Source organism: Salvelinus alpinus, chromosome 2 (assembly GCF_045679555.1).
Source record: "Salvelinus alpinus chromosome 2, SLU_Salpinus.1, whole genome shotgun sequence".
Classification (NCBI taxonomy): domain Eukaryota; kingdom Metazoa; phylum Chordata; class Actinopteri; order Salmoniformes; family Salmonidae; genus Salvelinus; species Salvelinus alpinus.
In genome coordinates this window covers 90,295,345-90,314,499 of record NC_092087.1, presented here as the reverse complement: position 1 = coordinate 90,314,499, position 19,155 = coordinate 90,295,345, and the positions used below count along the sequence as shown (strand labels likewise).

Sequence of the window (19,155 nt, the reverse complement as noted above, 5' to 3'; positions counted from 1 at the left end):
GGTATTAACTTCCTTAGCAGGGAGACCATTTTTGGACAGAATTTCTGTGCACTATTTATTTTGCTAGAATTTCTCACAACACCCAAAACGAATAACCTTCAAATCATTACATTAAAAAGAAACCAATCAATGTTCTCAATAAAATTATTTTTCAAATGATGTCAAACATGTATATTGTCCCATACAATAATGTTAATGTTGTTCCCAAAACAAAGCGACCTGACAATTTTGTTAATTTATCCTTTAACTAGGCAAGTCAGTTAAGAACAAATTCTTATTTACAATGACAGCCTAGGAACAGTGGGTTAACTGCCTTGTTCAGGGGCAGAACGACAGATTCTTGTCAGCTCAGGGATTCGATCTAGCAACCTTTGTTACTGGCCCAACACCCTAACCACTAGACTACCTACAATACCACTGATAATCCTTGCAGATATACCAGAGTGACTAAGACGTGTCGGGGTCAGAGGTCCATTTGGAATTAACAATGTGAGTAAAGCTCAGTGCCACAAGTGATTGAGTTCCCCCAGGAGACTACAGGGTGGTTTGGTGACCACTGCCTGGCAGATCTATTGTTGCGTACTGTCCAATCAAGAGGGCTCGTTAAATCTTCTGAACCAAAACATCTGGTATTGTACCGCCATCTAAAGTAGAGCGATGGCTTAGTTTGACAACCCAGAACACCTCCTTTCTTTCCCATTGTCAGGCCATAACCACTGCTTTTTAAAAAAGTACTGTTTTCACAGCATGTTTGCATACGTTTCTTTCATAGAATTTAGTGAGTCGTGTTGTCAGTAGGGCTCTATATAGTATCTGTTGGGTCATCAATTGTTCTGTTAATCTCATTGATTTGTGAGGTGTTTACCACCACATCTTGCCTTGTCCACACCATTCATCAGGAGATCACAGCCAGGACTCATGCTCTTGTAAGACATTAATGTCATTTAGTGGTAATATGTCCTGACCCATTCCCTGATGAGAACTAAAAGAACCAGGCCTCCATGTCACAGACTGAGGAACAAAAGAGATGAGAACCCAAAGTTGTGTACAATATTTACACCTTTGTACAGTTGGCGACCCTGATTAACAGCACAGATGGAAACTATACCTCCAGAGAGCTGCTCTGTTTACTGTACCCCCAATCACATTGCTTCATGAGCCCCAGGATGAACAACACTGCCTCACAATATTCACCTCAGTGACAAAATACTCCAGAAAAGGGTTCTAATGAAAAGCTTTATTTGCAGTTCCATAGTTTTACTTCAGCACTTGAAAGACGTCTCAAGGGTTGCAGGTGTGACCTCAATGGCATCTTCTTCCATCTGTCGAGGAGCAAGTACATTTAATGAATCCTTTAACAAACTGACCAGCATTTAGATTAAAGGAAGACTGGCTCCCTAAATCATTTATAGTATACGAGTCACCTAGAACTCAATTCATCACCAATAAGTCCAGATTTAAAGCAGCTCACCAGCTTGGAACCCCTACTTGCAAGGGAAGACGTATTCTGTCTCAGCCTGGTCACCTGTAACCGTAAGACAGGTTAGTCTCAGTAAATGAAAACAAGTTGACCAAATGTTCCTCAGAAGAGGGGAAAATAACATTTTGGGGAGGGTTAGTAGATCAACTTACTTGGCTGGTAGTAGTCATAGATCTTGACCACTGCTGGCTTTAGATTCTGTACTGGGAACTCCTGTATGATGTCCAGGGTGATGTGGAAAGGAAATAGTGATGTCAGCTGTTGGGAGAGAAACAAACATATGGGTCATTAAACGATCTAAGCAGAAGTTTCTGTATTTCAGCTTTGCTGACAGATACAGCAAAATAGATTATTTTTAAATGAAGCCCATTATAGAGCGCCATGTGAAACATTTCAAACTGAACGATGGTTTTCACCTCACCTCTGTCAAGTACAGTAACACATGGTCATCTTTGATATCAACACGATCCACTTGACTCGAACCCCTCAGCTGTGAAGACAAGTCATTGACATTGTACGGACAAAAAAACCCTTGAGCCTTAAAAAAGGGACACCGATGAGGCAAGACCTCCATGGATAAAGGTCACACCACAACAACTCACCCTCCCCAAAGAGTCTGGATCTGGAGAAAACCCAGAGAGCATTTTCAAATCCACTATAATCATATTGGTGGTGAGCTCCTTTCCACGATATCTGAGAAAGACATGATTGACAAATGCTTGGATTGTTTTAGCCATAAAGACCAGGCTAAGCATTCCGACTGATCCAAGCAGAGGTACCAACTAGAACAGGGGTGTCAAACTCAAATACCCAGTGGGCCAAAATGTAAAACCTGAACAAAGTCGCGGGCCAACATTGAACAAATGAACCTTTTAATATGGACCCAAACAAGTTTTGCTTTAACATTGAATATGGAACAAGCATCGCTTATTACCATACAATATATAATTTAATAGTGGAGACATGCAAAATCGAATTTCAAATGAAAAAACACATCAATGGCATTCATTTATTAAATAAATAAAATTTAAATAAAAATCGTATGCCTCTTTTCTATTTGCAGCCTTCTGATTTAAATACCAAAATAAACTTTTTCCAGATGCGTCGCAGCTCTCATCCACAGCGAGGGAGAACGCAACGAAATATTTTCCCTTTTCCATCAGCTGGTCATACAGATTGGTGGCAAGATCACATGTGCGATCAGCTACTGTGTTCCTGCTCAGGCTCACGTTTGAAAATGCTTGCTTTTTCTCTGGGCATACGAGGTCACAAACTTTCATCATGCACTTTTTCACGAACTCTCCCTCATTAAAGGGCCGGGCTGATTTTGCGATCTCTGCTGCCACTATATAACTAGCCTTTACAGCAGCCTCACTTTGTGATGTGGCTTTTTTGAACATAATCTGTTGTGAAACCAAACTTCTTTTCATCTCCTCTACTTTCTGGCTCCTTTGAGTCATGTCCATGTCCTTGTATTTGTCATGGTGTTTCGTTTCATAGTGTCGTCTAATGTTGTACTCCTTACTTACAGCCACGTTGACTCTACAAACAAGACAAACAGGTTTGTCTTTTACATATGTAAACAGATATTCTGCCTCCCACTTGTCCAGAAAGCTCCTGTTTTCTGCCTTTCTTTTCGCCATTTTTGGGAAGGGATAGCGCGCTGACAGTTGTAGCGTCTATGTTGCTATGACTACTGTCACAGAGGAGAGGGCGTTTCTGAGTCCTGTCCTGATTGGCGCGCGAAAACAACAGCAGAGCATTATGGGATTCGTAGTATTAGCGGTGAATGCGCTGTATAATACCGGCGGGCCAGCTCTAGTAGTAATTTGGTATTGTCTCGCGGGCCAAATATAATTACCCCACGGGCCAAATTTGGCCCGCGGGCCAGAGTTTGACACCCATGAACTAGAAGGTCAATAACCTATAAACGGGTATAACGAAACTAATTCATTTGGGTCAAATCCATTCTGTAAGACACGCGCCAAGATAACACCGGCAAACGAGGTGAATACAAGACAGGTCCTTCATTCTTACCGAGACTCGAGCTTCAGCGTGACTCTGGGTCTCAAAGACTTGCTGTTGCAGTCCACCTCTGGAGTCACCTGGATACTGAGCGTTGTGCTTCTGGTAGGAGTAGGGACGTTGTAGCGGACCACCACCTGGGATAGAGAAGAGGAAGTCAGGGAAACCATCCTGTCCAAATACAAACGTTTTATGAGCCAGAAGAAACATCTTCCCTGTCATGTGTATTACAGTGCATCTTGCGCCACAGGACTGGGAGGAGAGATGTGTATTCACTGACCTGCACTGAGGCACAAGCACTGCCCTTCACTTCAACGCTGTACTTCCCTTCTGTGTCCTGCAGCGCCCTCTCCTGGTACAGAAGCTTGTTGTTTTGGTTGACATGGAAGAGGCACCGTTCCCCACTGGGAGACCGTACCGTCACTGTGCTGGCTCCGCCTCTACTGAACACCCTGGTGGAGTAGAGAGCCAGGGCCTGGAGGGCCACCACGGTGTCCTACACATACAGACCACAGGACAATCAGTTCAAAATTAAAGACACCATTTTGAAGGGTTGATTATTTTCCTCACATTGAACAGTTGCTAAAGTGACTAAATCCCAATTCCATTCATTATGATGGTTTCTAGGCTCTGTACCAGTGGAAGTGAGCCTCACCAGGTTGGACATGAAGAACACATGACCTGTGGTCTGATACAAGTCAAAGTTACAATGTTTGGGAAGTATACCTGGGTGGAGGAGAAGCCTCCGTAGGCGTTCTGCTGCCTCACCAGCCACCTGACGATGCGGGAGGCGTAGCCCAGGTCAGAGGTAGACCGAGAAGAGGCACTGAGGGACGCCAGCAGAACGTAGGAGCTGATCTCCACCTCCAGGGAGGGTAAGGTCTCCGAGGAGGACTGGGACCAGTGCAGGAGACCCCCTGAGGGTTGAGGAGCACACACACACACACACGCCAGAATAAGAACTAGCTTATTCATCCCAATACAAAGTTCTGACCTCCCCAATTCATTTCCTGCCAAATACAATTTTAATGAGCAAGTTCAAACAATATTATTTTTCTTAACAATAATTTAAAATTAATAATTTTATTGGGCCTATCTGGAGCGCCAGATGGTCTGAGTGTTTGCACTTTTGGGACTACTCCATTATCCAGGCATGCTCAATCAAGGAAAGACTGCGCTAACAGATCTCGGACCAGGATATAGCTCACCCTCTTGAAATGAGATGGTGTCGAGGTGCTGCAGAAGCCGGGCCCGTGTCTCCATGTCACCTGCCAGGGTGAAGGTGTAGGCCAGCAGAGCAGTAGCGTAGGTGTTGGACAAATCACTGGTGGAGTTCTTCAGGCAAGACAAGCTGTGGTCCACAACAGGATCCTAGAGCACAGAATGACAGCAGCACATTAAGATAAGCCAGCCTGGTCCCAGATCAGTTTGGACTGGGTTCCATTCAACTTGCTGTTCTGGGGCCTCAGGCAGTTCAAATTGTTAATTAGGGAACACTTTTTGCTGAGGAACGGGATTGTTTTTCCTTGTAAATCTTGTGCATTTTATTACGTTGCATTTGTAAAGGGTATAATTTGTGTATATGCAGAGGTCCCATGCTAAAGAGGGATGGGACTCTTAAAATAAAGCTGAAAAATCAGACAACACGAACAGATCTGGGACCAGACTAGAGAGATTCAAGCTGGAGCCTAATATCAGTAGTAACAGATCTACACCATTCAGATCTGCTTACGTAACGCCCATTCTATGTTATGTCATAGGCTACTTGCAGAGAAATGACTTCACTACATCGTAGAAGCTGTAAATGACAGTTGATGTAAGACTGATGTCATACAGGAGGCTAAATGAGTTGCCTGTAATGACGTTGTGAGAAACGGTTCCATGGAGTGAAGCTACTTACCGACACGGACATGTTGAGCTCCAGCATTGAAGCAGTGATGTAAGCAGTCAGTGTGACTTCATCCGTCACTCCACCCTAGAAAACAATGTCACACTAACTGCATCTAGCCTGTTGAAATCAAACTATGTCTGGTCTGACGAAACAACCAGTTTATTAGCAATATAAAATACCTTCATTCTGTTGTTCAAGAGCTTCCCTAAAGCTCTGAAACAGCCATGTTTGCCTTGTTGACGTTCCAACCAAGTCTTGGATTGCTCCATCGTTGCCGGGTCAACATAGATGAAAGACTGGGCTTTGCCAAAGGATCTCAAGACAAAAGCAGTCAGCCTGAAGAAAGAAATGGATTCATTTAAAAGCCCCGACATAATATCGTCACGCTCCAAGTCATGACATCACACGGCAACTGTCCAATCCATCGTCTCCATGCCAGAGATGCCATTTGATTGGTCAATGCTTCATTGAAGCCACCAGTAGGTGAAAAACAAGCCAAGTACTCACCAGGTGTTCCCCAAGCCTTGTCCAAACGTGCTGTACGCACCATCAGCATTCTTGTAGTTCAGCTGCCGTTGGTAACCTGTCGGTGGGGTTTTAGCATGAACAGTGACCAAGCGGTTGTTCCATTCCCAGAGTTGTGCCCCAATATATCAGGGCTCTCCACCCCTGTTCATGGAGAGCTACCCTCCAACCAAGTTGTAATTAACCCCATTCAGCCAGCTAATTATTAGAAGGGGAGCTAGATTAGGGTTGGAGTGAAACCCTACAGGACAGTAACAGGGTTGGAGAGTCCTGCCCTATATAAGGAATAGGGTGCTATGAGACAGTGTCTATATTCTACCATCAAATGACTTCAGTAGGAAACCATGTGTTGGGTCAGTGATGTTATGTTAAGACATTGATATCATCCGTTATGCAGCTCCATCGTTACCATGACAGCAGGGTACACCGTGGAGAAACACTTTAAAAATGGAAAACTAAATCCTCTAATTGGACAAATTCAGCCCAGTTTGTGGATTTGGTGTCTAATCAAGACAGATTTTAAAGGGACTCTCCTACCACTAGTGAGGAACTTGGTAGCCTTGTCTAGGATGGCTGGCGTGAGCTGCTTTGTGTTCCTCAGGTACTCCAGGATGTAGATATTGGGGGAGAGCAGGGCCATGTTCTGCTCCCCACACCCATACGGCATCTGCAACAGTCCATCCAGGTTGTTGAGGGCCCGACCCAGGATGTCCCCTACAGAGAAACAAGGGACTTCTGTTACAGACTGTCCTCTTCAGCAAACAGCAGCGTCACAGGCGAAGGGTTGTCTTCCCACCACTACACAGGGGTGTATTTTACCCAGAACTGAGAGGGAAATCCTAGCAGAACCATCCACCACGTTCTGGGGGAGTTGCAGTTCCACCTCCTCCGTCAGAGCTTCTCCTGTGGACACAAAGATGAGTTGAATGAAGACGATCACGTCAACATTCAACGTTGATTCATTACTGACCAGTAGGACACAGCAACCAGTTGTAGGTGTGGCTCTTCTCTGTTCCCTCAGCCTGGAGGAAGAGAGGGATTCATTTCAGAGGCAGTTACACTAGACAGTATCTGTGCAACCTAACGTTAGTTCTCCCACAGCAGTAGACTACATACCTTCACCAGCAGGCTCCGTGTGACCGTGTCAACGCGTCCTCTCTCCGGTACGTTCGCAACCCCGTTGTCACACGCAGTGTGGGACTGGACAGCCGCCGCACTAACGGACACGTTCAAAACCCCTACACACAGTACAGCGCAGGTTACACACCATCCAATACGGTGACAGTACACAACTCAGGTTGACATCCATTCTGCCGTTTGAACAGTTGAACGAAGACTAACCCAGGACAGAGGGGGCCATTGTCCAACTGAAGGTCTTTCGTCCATTGGCACACAAGCACGAGGAGTCCCGGACATCACGCAAGGGTGTGAGAGTGTAGTCAGAGGAAAGAGCTGGAGTCACAGAAACCTGCCAAAGAGGAACGCGTCGTAAGATAACACGGTACGACAAAAACAATACAACTCAAGAAACCATCCCGGTGCAGTGTCGTACCACGATGCACTTGGAGAGGTAGTTAAACACAGTGGCCTTCAGCTCAAAGTGCTCTCCCCGGATGACTGAGTAGGGCAGGGTGAGCTCCAGGAAGAAGGGCTGGAAGACCGTGAGCTCCACCAGAGGAGCCAGACCGAAGCCACTGGGGGCCAGGCAGAAGACCTCAGTCTCCCAGGTGGTGATGGTGTCTGGGACTGTCAGGGGGACATCTGCTGATCCAGACTCCCTGGAATACAGAGGTCAGAGTTCAAACAGAAAGCCACCAAGTGTCCAATAGAGAAGGACTAATTTCAACACCGTTTGTTGTTACAAATCCATTTAAGCTTTATCTAACCAGGGACACCCATTGAGGTCAAAGGGTCTTTCCTAAGAGAAAGCTGGCCTACAGTTTACAGAGGTTCAGGGTCCTAATCTACACCACTACTGTTTGGATATGATGCAAGAGCTAAGAGGGCTTTCACCAGAGGTCAGCCTCACTGTGCAGAGCACTTACCCAACTTCCACAAGGTCCCAAATCCATGTCTCAGGGAAGAATGTACGGACCGTCTGTATGGGTGGCGGAGGTGGAGCGGCAAGTCCACCAGCCACAGCCATTTCAAGTCTAGGACCTGCTGATCCAGGCCTAGCCATATGGCTGTAAGCTACTAACACAAAACATGGCCATTATTGTCAAGTTAAAATGGACTGAATGCTGTGCTTATTCTAACAAAAAGGTCATCCATAACCCAAGATTCATTAGACTTGGCAATGAGAATAAGGGTTGGTAAGGACATCTCACCATAGGAGCGATAGTACTGGTTCCCCTGGTAACTGAGGCAGGAAGGTACTCTTATATCCAGGTTAGTCGCTAGCTTCAGTCCCAGCGTCTAGAAAGAGCAGAAACAATTTATTAATAAATTCTATTAAGTTTAACAGTGTAAGATGAACACATTGTAACAGAATGGGGACTGATTCTTCCCAGAAAGAAAAGAGGCTTCAAGTTGAGAAAACAGGGCAGAAATATTTACCTGAAACTGCATAAGGATCATTTGTCATCTCAGACGGTCCATATGGGTGTGGTATTATGAATCTCCTTGGTCTAACACGTAAACATGCTACTGGATCTTCAAGCTCGTAGGGAATATAGGTCGTCTCCTTGACCGGTAACAAATCAAATATCTGGAAAGGGACAACGGGGAGGTGTGAAATTACCTTGTTCATTGGGGACCAAACAGAACAGACTGAAACGACTACTTGGGGAAAAACTCCATTTTGTTTTCCATTGCTAAACGTTTAGAACGTTGTCCCATCAACCCAGAACATCAATAAGGAGGTGCTTTCCAGTTACTGAGAGTCAATAGAAAGTGGGCCTCAAGCCAGAGAATGAGTCCCATCACATTTGATAAATGCTCCCCAGTGAACAGATCCACTCCATGTCTGCTGTAGTCACTGGTTGTATTCCCAGCACCACCAAAACAGTAGGTATGCTGGTACCACTGTAGTTCACTTCAGTGAGCTCCGTTACCTTGTCAGCATCCAGCCTCTTCCCTGGCTCCATGATGCCAACACTCTGGTCCACAGCACCGAGGCCACAGAGGGAACCGGGCTGGGCAGAGAGATGCAGGGTGTTCGCCTCCCCTGGGACAGCGTTGGAGGGAGAGAACTCCACCAACACCTGGCACACACATCAGATACCATTACTCCAGGTATGATACAGTCTGGAAATACTGGACACCTTTCAGAAAATCAGTCACTGGGGATATGAGACTCCTGCACACACCTTGTTCCTGAAGCATTTCTCAGTGGGGAAGTTCATGCTGTGGGCGATGACAGTCTCACTGGGTAGCATACTGTACACCAGGAGCTGAACCACCGGCGCCATCTCTGGAACCACTGCCAACGTCAAGGTGACGTCACCCTCAGCTACTGCAACGCAAGAGCAGGTCACTGTCATCGAGCACCTTCCAGAACGTTCAGAATCACATCATGAAACTCACTCACCAGGACTGTCCTGCTGCACAGTAACATTGATGTGTCCATGCTGAACTATGACCCCTCTGGATAAGGCCTGGAGGGAAAGGGAACAGTTCTCAGCAACAGAGAGGAGACGTTGCAACCTGGACTCACTCCAATTAGTATGATATGTTACGCATGTATTCATTTGTGGATGTCCATCATCCATTTTATATAGGTTGCGAATTTTCTGAATATATATATTCAACAAAGTCCAATTTGTAACATGAGCTAGGTTGGGTTACAGTGGTTGATTAGGAGTATTGGTGTAGTAAAGGAACATCCTTTGAAAGTGTGGCAGGGGCAATGTCTGAAATGATCCTGGACTAAAGGAGCGCAACTAGGAAATATGGTGCTTTTTGAGAGGCACCGTGGGTTTGCAGGTTGTTCCTGGTTCTACTCACCAGGTAGAGGACAGCCACAGAGCCCTTTGGGACAGTCTCCCCTACGATGGCATAGCGGATGGTGATTGACACCGCCTGCCCACATGCCAGTGGTTTCTCCACCTTCTGAATAGCCAGGGAGCTGGACGGTTTACTGTCAGGGGCAGCGGGCTGGATCAGTGAGAGTAGGTGTTGCCCTCTGTTGAAATAGGGGACCCTGTATCCTGGGAACTCTGCTTGTGGGGTGTCGCTCACCTGGAAAGGAACAAAAGGGAGAGTCTAACTGAAGGCCCAATCCTAAATCACCCCCTAGACCGTGTCCTATATACAGTGGGGATCTGAGAGGATGACAGGAAGCAATATGGTAACAGATCCAACTTACTTCCCCCTAGCCCATCCTGGTCATAGCATGTTAGGGTCATGACCTTAGGGCAGCGTTTCCCCTACTGTCCTGGGGACCCCAAGCGGTCTGATTCAAATAATCAAATCTTGAGGAAGAGTTCATTATTTGACTTCAGCTGTGTGGGCAAGAAACTAAACATGCACCCCTTACGGTCTCCAGGACACTGGCATGGAGTATAAAGTCTGTCAAACCTAGAAGGAATCATACTTACTACGAGGTTAATATTCTCTTTGGGCAGACTGGTTGTGTTGACGGAGAACCTGGCAATACCACGACTGTCCGTGGTTAGGTTCTGTAGTCGTAGATATGAGGACCAGCCTTTCTCCTCAAACAGGTAGACTAACATGTCAGAGATGGGTGTGTTGTTAAAGCGAACAGCATTTATCTGAGGAAAAGGGGGGGTGTTGTATGAATGAAGTGACACTACATACGTCATCATTACCTACCACATACTGCTAGTTCAGGAAGCAGGACAAACTAGCTTCCACAATGCAACAGGAACACCATTTGGACTTACCTTGCCTTCGATAATTGATCCATGCTCATAGATTTGGGGCGTGTCAACAAATGTGAATTCACCAATCACATAGGAGAGCTCAATGCGTTTTTCCTCTGACAGTGTCACACCTGTCAAATGAAAACAGGATGGTATATTTCACAATTACCAGTACCAACACCATGCAGAAACTGAACTGCAGTGCAGCTTAAACAGAAAATTAAAACCAGAAAACAGCATTATATAAAACCCTGCTGCAGCACCAACGGTCATAAAGCTCTTTCTTCCCAACGCAGAGGAACCCAAACTCAGTCCTGGACCCCCCCCCCCCCTGGGTGCACCTTGTAGTTTCCTGCACTACAGCTGATTCTAATCAAAACTACACTATGAGACGGTTATTTCAGTCAGCTGTGTAGCGCTCGGGCAGAAACCAAAACCCAGGGGGAACCCCAGGACAGTTAGGGAAACCCTGATCTAATGAAACAGGCAATAGTTACGTCGCCATCAGCTGAAGTGAAATGAAGGGTTTGTATTGAGGAAACGACATGATGCATCTCATAAAGGACTCGCCTGTCCCCTCCTCCTGTACTTCTGCATGGAAACTATACACGTCTCCCAGCAATTTCTCTCCTGCATTCTTTGTGAAAATGGCCATGTTGAAGACATAAGAAGCACAGCCAGTATGGTCCATCTAGGAAAAGCAAGCAGAACCACACAAATAGATTTAAATCCCATTCAAAATGTAATATGTTGGTAAAAACAGCACTACTAGTTTTAGGAAAGCATACAAACCTCTATTGACTCTTTGTGGCATGGAGGTGTGTAATCAGGAACTCCTTGTGGATTTCGCTCATCGATTGTTATTGGTATCACTGCATTGTCCACCAAGAGTCGGCACAACTTGACCCCTGCTTTACCAGGTACAGGCTGCCCATACGTGTATCTGATTTCAATTCACAACAAGACAAGTGTCAACTTCCTACATCCAATTATCATATTAAAAACACGAGACCTAAAGGCTTATGCATTCCCGCAGGCTTGAAGTCACGCATTTAACACGGTCAATGAATCTGGACCTGTATTCATAGAGCCTCAGAACGGGATCAGTTTTAACTACAGATCATAATGAACAAGGTCACATGTCAGGGTGGGACCTGATCCTAGAACAGCACTGCTCATGTAAAATGCCACCGTACATAATCTCAGGGATTGTAGCAGTATTTTAAGACATTGCGCAGTAGCATGTCATTAATGTAGACCACATGCATATTTAAGGATTTTATATTTAAATAAGTGTATTTGAGCATCCTCAAATGCATAACAATTTCCAAGTGTATTATCAAATTAAGCTACAGTACTAGCACAGGCTGCTGCCTACAGACTTGAAATACTGGTCACTAATAATGCTTACATACCTTGCATTACTCATCTCGTATGTATATACTGTATTCTATACCTCTGACATTGACCATCTATTCTTAATTCCATTCCTTAGATGTGTGTATTAGGCATATGTGAAATTGTTACATATTGCTGCACCCGCAACATGTACTAAACACGTGTTGTAACCAATAAAATGTCATTTACTTGTATTTTCAAAGAGCCAAATCCTTAATTTGAACTGTGAAGGTAAATTAAATACTTCCAATAGTATTTCAACCCAGGTCTGCCTCAGCGTAATGAGATTATTAATGACATGTGTAACTCCACTACATCACCTTGTAACTAGAGTACATTGCAATTCACCAATAGTGTTTACTCACTTTGCACACACTTTCACTTCATACTCTTCCTGAACAACGCTGATCTTGTCCGTGAGGTTCATTTGGATCTCAAACTTGGGCAAAACTACAGATAAAAAGAACAGCAGTCAACTCCAGAATGTTCCAGGGTTGTGATGCATTGATTCAACATTACCAAGCATGAAAGAGAAACTCCACCTACCATACTGTTCTACCTTGAAGTTGTGGTAGATTTTCTCTTCACCAATCCACACTACAATGGTATAGGATCCTACAGGTGCTTCAGAGTTCAGGGGGTGAGAAAGCTGCAGAATGCTGCCACTGGATGTAGTGTTGACCCACTGTCCAATCCGGTTGTGATTAACATCCTGTTGGGTCATAGGAAGGGGAATGTTCAGCAGGACACAACGATGTGGAAAGTTCACAACAGTATACAGGACAAGGAGTCAGTTCTATCTGCAACATTCATCTACTGAAGGGGGCCCAGATCACAATGCTGATAGGAAGTATTTAGCTAACTCCTACAGTAGGTGGATATGAGGACCTAGCTAGCTGGGGGAGTCATAATGCTGCATTCTTTACACTAACAAGGATCTTACCTCAAGTTCCACAATGTTGTACTGTGAAGGGCAAAGACAAGAGATGGAGTTGTTAATGAAACCAATGCCAAAACAGAGGCGCATAGCTGTCTACAACTATAGGAACTAGACAGGTGATTGGCTTGGTCGCTTAACGTAAACATCACATGTAGCATTTGCAATTCAATCTCAGGAAGAGATGATCCCATTCATTCCAGTCTGACCTATATGAATGGAAGCCCCATGTCCTGGCTGGTTGAGTGCTGTACATAATACCAGACTGCTATGTCCATCACAGTATTGTGACACTTCTGCATCTTGGTTTGAAATAGTAGAGACTGACTTAAAATACTATTGTCAATCGTATATTTTCAACTCACCAGCTGATTGACGGGGCTAAAATGGGTATCCAAGGTGACGACTCTAAAATGCACTGTAAAAAGCCAATGACAAGACGAACAATAAGAATATTAGAAGCATCATTTCAGACAACTTCCTCATAATCCCAAGGTTCCCAGATTACCATCATCTTTCACCCGGTATTTCTACCGTTTCCCTCTACAATCCTCATAAGCCACGCATGACTCGTTAGAACAGACTGGGGAAGAGCATTGCCAGCAATGATAGTGTTCTTTTCTACACAATTATTGCCTGATGCATTTCACAAATCTTCCTTCAGATTTCAGTCTGACAGTACTTCATTGTAATACTGTTACAGCCTCAAATAAACAAAGGGAACATGGTGGGGTCGTGGAAAACTGTTGATATCAAAATGGGGTCAGGGGCCCAAAAAGGTCAAAGCACCGGAATAAACCATTACAGAACACGCCAACACCCAATTGTCCTGTTTCTTAGCAACCAGACTACCGGCTGTAACATTACCCGTTTGTCCTGGGTTGTAGATTGGTTTGTCCGTTTGGATGAACGTCATGGGGCTGTAGGGTTTGATCATGACCCTTCTCTCCTCTGTGGATAGAAATGTTTCCCCTCGAACCTCCACCTTAAAGTTCTGCACTTTGTCGCTCTTCACGTGAGGGGCCTGTCAGGGACGGAAACAGGGCAACACCGGTGAACTAACGGACCGATAACAAAGGACATTAAAAATGTGGTGCCGTGTGGCCCAGCTGGTAAGAGCGTGCCACTAGCAACTTCAAGGTAGAGCGTTTAACTCCTGCAGGGATCACATTATGCACTCAGCGTAATGTAAGTCTCGATAGTATATACAAGCATTCAATCAAAACCTGGTACAAATTGGAGCCTGAATCACAGAAAAGTTCTGGTAGGCCACCACTGACATTTCCCATAAAATAAGCTGGCATTGCATCACAGCTGAGCAGTACACTCTTATTGGAATGGCTCTAGATGTCCACCAGTGCTGGGCTGACCTGAAACTGGAAACAGCGGTGAAACTCTTGGTCAGAACTCTGGTGGAGAAGTCTCTTGTTCTGCCCGTCGGCCATCAGAGATACGGTCATGACCAGGGTCTCGTTGGGCTGCAGAAGGCTGGCACAAAGCTTGGCCTCTGAGCCTGCCTGGATCACTGCAGGAATGGCTACCATGTAAACCCTACAGAGAACACACCCGGCAACAGGACAATCACTACCCAATGACAGGATACCTCTAAACACAAAGCCAGGTGAAATACACAGGGGGATAAAGATCTGCAGAAAGAGTAGATGGAAAAATTGCTCTAAAAGAACATTAAACCCAGAGGAGAGAAGCAAGTCTGATCACTAAATTCTAACTTGTGAGTGCAGATTGACTTACGGTCTTAGAGTCTCTTGACAGACACAAAGCCAGTGAATGCAGGCAAAGAGTATCCATCTCCAAACCTGAAGCCCAGGAAGAACCATGACTAAAGGAGAAGAATAAACCACCGTTATGACCCAGTATTCCTACATGGAAGACCTGCCTACTGCACTGTACACAGGTTGTGTCTAGATGGGATACAGATTGTCAATTGAATTCACCTATAAGGTTAGAACTTACACAGCAGGTTAGGAGAATTAGGTTAAGGGTTGGCTAATAAAATACAATTCTACAGGGAAGGGGGTGAGAGACCAAACAATTGAATTTAAAATGCTTTCCTGGGAACTGCAAACCATATCAGAAGCATCTACCCAAGCAACACCAAACAGGCACCAACCTGGTCTCAGACCATGTCCTATCATTTTGTACGCAAAACTGAAACACTCTAGTATGATATCACATTTTATATGTATTACATTTGTGAATATCCATCATCCATTTCATATGATATGTTAAAAATGTACATTTTACAAATTCCAATTTGTTGTGGCCAACATGAGCTAGGTAGCTAACATTATCTAGGCTAAACATTAGGAGTAAAGTTAATTAGCAGGTTGGCTAACCTTAACCCTTTCAGCTAAGTAGATGAAGTTGCTTATTACCCAAAATGTTATACGTCAGTTTTATTGCCTTGAGTAGCTGTCAGTCTCCTGTAAAAATACCAAACTTACCATTTCATACAGATTTCAGTCTGGCAGATATACTTTTACTATGTTACGTATAGTCCATGAGACCAGGCTGCAGACACAGGTCGGTAAAATGGCTCAATTGCATGTAGGTTAGTGTTTAACGGCTAGACCGAGTTACAATATATCGGGCTACAAACTGGGCGCCAAACACAGATTGCAAAAGTGTGTCTAGCGTGCACTAGGAGAAAGTATTCTGTTGCTAAGACCAGATGCAAGTTTTTTTATTTAAATTGTTGTTTTGGCTATATGATTGCAACACAAGTTGCTATAGCACCTGTGACCTAGCGATACTCACCGCAGCGGGTTGTTTGTGGACTCAGTCGAACGTAAATCTCCCCGTCGGTCATGTCCCTATAAATATCCTTAGTTGCGGACTTTTTTCTAATTACTAAGCGCTCGCACCTGCTGGATATTCAGGGAGTTCGATTAGACTGAACGGCCATTTCAAATGCGCGATCATATTGTCAACAAGGCAGCATGGTGCGTACAGTAATTCAGGAACATAGGTCTACAACATGTTTTCTATCCGTCAAATGTTTGCATTTTCAAACATTGGGAAGGCAGCTGAAGCACATATGGGTTTTTTATCAAGACCAAACACTTTTAGGCCTATGCATATGGAAACTTCGAATCCTAAATCATTACTCCGCGTACTTTTGTACACTGCTGCAATTCGCTGTTTGTTTGTTACCTATGCGTAGTCACTTCGCCCCCACCTACATGATGATTACCCCAACTAGCCTGTGGACTCGGTACCGGTGCCCCCTGTATATAGCCTCGTTATTGTGTTACTTTTTATTTTAGTCTACTTGGTCAATATTTTCTTCTTCTTGAACTGCACTGTTGGTTAAGGGCTTGTAAGTCAGCATTTCACGATAAAGTCTACACTTGTTGTATTCGGCGCATGTGACAAATACAATTTGATTTGATTTGACCTACATCACTTTGTTTTGATCCGGCTTTGAAAGTGGCACCTGGCTCAGGCTCCAGGGACATCCCGGACACTCCTCCCACCGGGGTAACGCAGGACAGATAATAGAATCCCCTCCTATCACAGCTGTTAAACTCTGTAACTGTTTTAAAGTCACCATTGGCCTCATGGTAAAATCCCTGAGCAGCTTCCTTCCTCTCTGGCAACTGAGTTGGGAATGACGCCTGTATCGTTGCAGTGACTGGGTGTATCGACACACCATCCAAAGTGTAATTCATAACTTCACCATGTTGAGATATTCAATATCTGCTTTTTATTTTTACCCATCTACCAACCCATCTGCTCTACTTTGTGAGGCATTGGAAAACCTCCCTAGTTTTTGAGGTTGAATCTGTGTTTGGAAATTCACTGCTCGACTGCGGCAACTTACAGATAATTCTATGTGTGGGGTACAGAGATGAGGTAGTCATTACTGCACACAGTGAGTACATGCAACTTATGTGACTTGTTCAGCACATTTATTTAGGCTTGCGATAACAAAGAGGTTGAATACTTATTGACAAGACATTTCAGTGTTTTATTTGTAAAAAAAAATACATAAATAAAAAACAATTCCACTTTGACATTATGGGGTATTGTGGGTAGGCCAGTGACCAAACAAATCAGTGTAATCCATTTTAAATTCAGGCTGTACCATGTGGAGAAAGTCACGGGGTGTGAATACACGGGGTGTGAATAAAAACCTTGACATGTCTTCTCTCCCACCCCCTCCCCTCCTCCAGACCAAGGTGAAGTACCTGAAGCAGACGTCAGTGATGCTCCAGAGGGAGTTTAGAGGGAACATCCCTAAAGTTCAGTTCGGTTGTCATCTGAGACATTCTCATCAATGATAGGATGACAAACGGTACAGTGGAAAGTCTACACATTGTTTTCAGATTCACATGGAATTGTTGTGCAATTTAAATGTTTGAATATCAAATTATTTGTGAGGGGATGAAATGTGATTTTAGCTTTTCAAATGTGGGAATTGGGTTTTCATGAGTGAATTAGGCCCGACTCAGTGGCCCGCCCACGTGAAGAGACATTGGTTATAAACTATGAAACACGCCCTCCTCTCCCTTCCTATATAAAGCCTTGACGACAATATAACTTCCTGTTCGGGGTACATTAGGATGACGATCCGATGTCAGAAGGGTTCAGATAACTACAGAACGAAACAACCTCGGCATTAGCTTTGGTTGCGAATGGTATGAACGTTGAACTCTTACTCGCTACAGAAAAGTGATACCTCCGAGCCGTTGAGTTAGCAGCGGCCGCTGTAAACGTGGGCTCGGAGAGGACAGACAGAGTATCCGTCTACCACACAATGACGATACTACAACGTTTCCCGTTCACCACCAGAGACACTCTTCAAAGGACTCTGTTGGGCAACACGGCCTTCCATCTACCAGCAACCTACTGAAGTGCAGCTCAGAGTAAAGATTTATTGCATTTTCCTTTTCCAAATGGGCGGTAATTTAGAATGTATAAGATTCTGTATTTACGATAGAGTAGCTGCCTACGGCCCGATAGACATCGCTTCTCCCTATGTTCTTCAGTCTTCCCGCTCAAACCCAGCCCCTTTCTTTTGGGTAACCAGCTGTCATATGTTCCGTCCGCTAGGGACGTTTTCCTTTATGACAATTTGTAATCAAGGTATGATTCATTCTGTGTGATGAGTTAGGCATTTAGTAAATAAATAATTAAACCCAATTTTGTATTGCTGATTCAACTTGTTAGCCAGGGTTCGTGAAGATAACGAAGAATTTACAACTTTCAGATGAGACTGAAATAAGGTGACGATTAATATTGACGGAAAATATTACTAGGTCTTTAAGAGTTTATGCAGAAGATAACTGCGCTATAATTATTATTTTGTGGTGCCCCGACTTTCTAGGGAATTACATGATTAGCTCAATCAGGTAATATTAATTACAGAGAAAGGATTTTATAGAATAGCATGTCATCACTTAATCCGGCATAGCCAGACACGACACTGTCAATCCTCGCAGCACAGCTGCCCCTCCACCCATCAAGCCTCCCCAGCCAAGAGGCCTAAAGCTGGGTCACCTCGCTCACCACACTCCTCCAATACCTCCAGGGTCAAGTTGGAGCATGGTTCTCTTGGTTTGGGGTTACCACCTTCCTCAGCCACACCGGTCAAAGAGGAACCTCTGGCTACCACCCTCTCCCCTCTGCTGCCCAGAGAAAGTCCAAAGCCAAAACCTTTTCTACATGACAGTAGAGGGTAGAATCCATAGAGACCTTGTCCCAATTCTCCTTCCTCCCAAAGTGTACACGTGTCACTTCCCTTGACTGATGTGAAATGACTGGTACTAGAGATATGGTGGTAACTCCTACTAGCCCAGTGGTATTAACTTCCTTAGCAGGGAGACCATTTTTGGACAGAATTTCTGTGCACTATTTATTTTGCTAGAATTTCTCACAACACCCAAAACGAATAACCTTCAAATCATTACATTAAAAAGAAACCAATCAATGTTCTCAATAAAATTATTTTTCAAATGATGTCAAACATGTATATTGTCCCATACAATAATGTTAATGTTGTTCCCAAAACAAAGCGACCTGACAATTTTGTTAATTTATCCTTTAACTA

At 44.4% G+C, this 19,155-nt stretch overlaps 1 protein-coding gene across 1 annotated transcript; it reads right to left on the bottom strand.

The window, feature by feature from the left end:
- Positions 1-1,222: 1,222 nt before the first annotated feature.
- Positions 1,223-16,017, bottom strand: LOC139568176 (alpha-2-macroglobulin-like). The gene is made up of 37 exons (XM_071389914.1): positions 15,861-16,017; positions 14,835-14,922; positions 14,453-14,633; positions 13,950-14,106; positions 13,448-13,500; positions 13,089-13,109; positions 12,692-12,857; positions 12,511-12,595; positions 11,540-11,690; positions 11,318-11,438; positions 10,769-10,878; positions 10,463-10,636; positions 9,870-10,103; positions 9,454-9,520; positions 9,233-9,378; positions 8,978-9,127; positions 8,477-8,631; positions 8,252-8,337; positions 7,967-8,114; positions 7,474-7,699; positions 7,263-7,389; positions 7,038-7,159; positions 6,892-6,943; positions 6,741-6,824; positions 6,459-6,635; positions 5,904-5,979; positions 5,576-5,732; positions 5,406-5,480; positions 4,714-4,876; positions 4,232-4,422; positions 3,786-4,001; positions 3,518-3,642; positions 2,083-2,173; positions 1,902-1,970; positions 1,633-1,738; positions 1,472-1,525; positions 1,223-1,322 (listed from the first exon to the last, which is right to left on the bottom strand). The coding sequence occupies exons 1-36, from the start codon at positions 15,910-15,912 to the stop codon at positions 1,485-1,487; spliced, it is 4,443 nt and encodes a 1,480-aa protein (XP_071246015.1). The 5' UTR covers positions 15,913-16,017; the 3' UTR covers positions 1,223-1,322; positions 1,472-1,484.
- Positions 16,018-19,155: the final 3,138 nt, after the last annotated feature.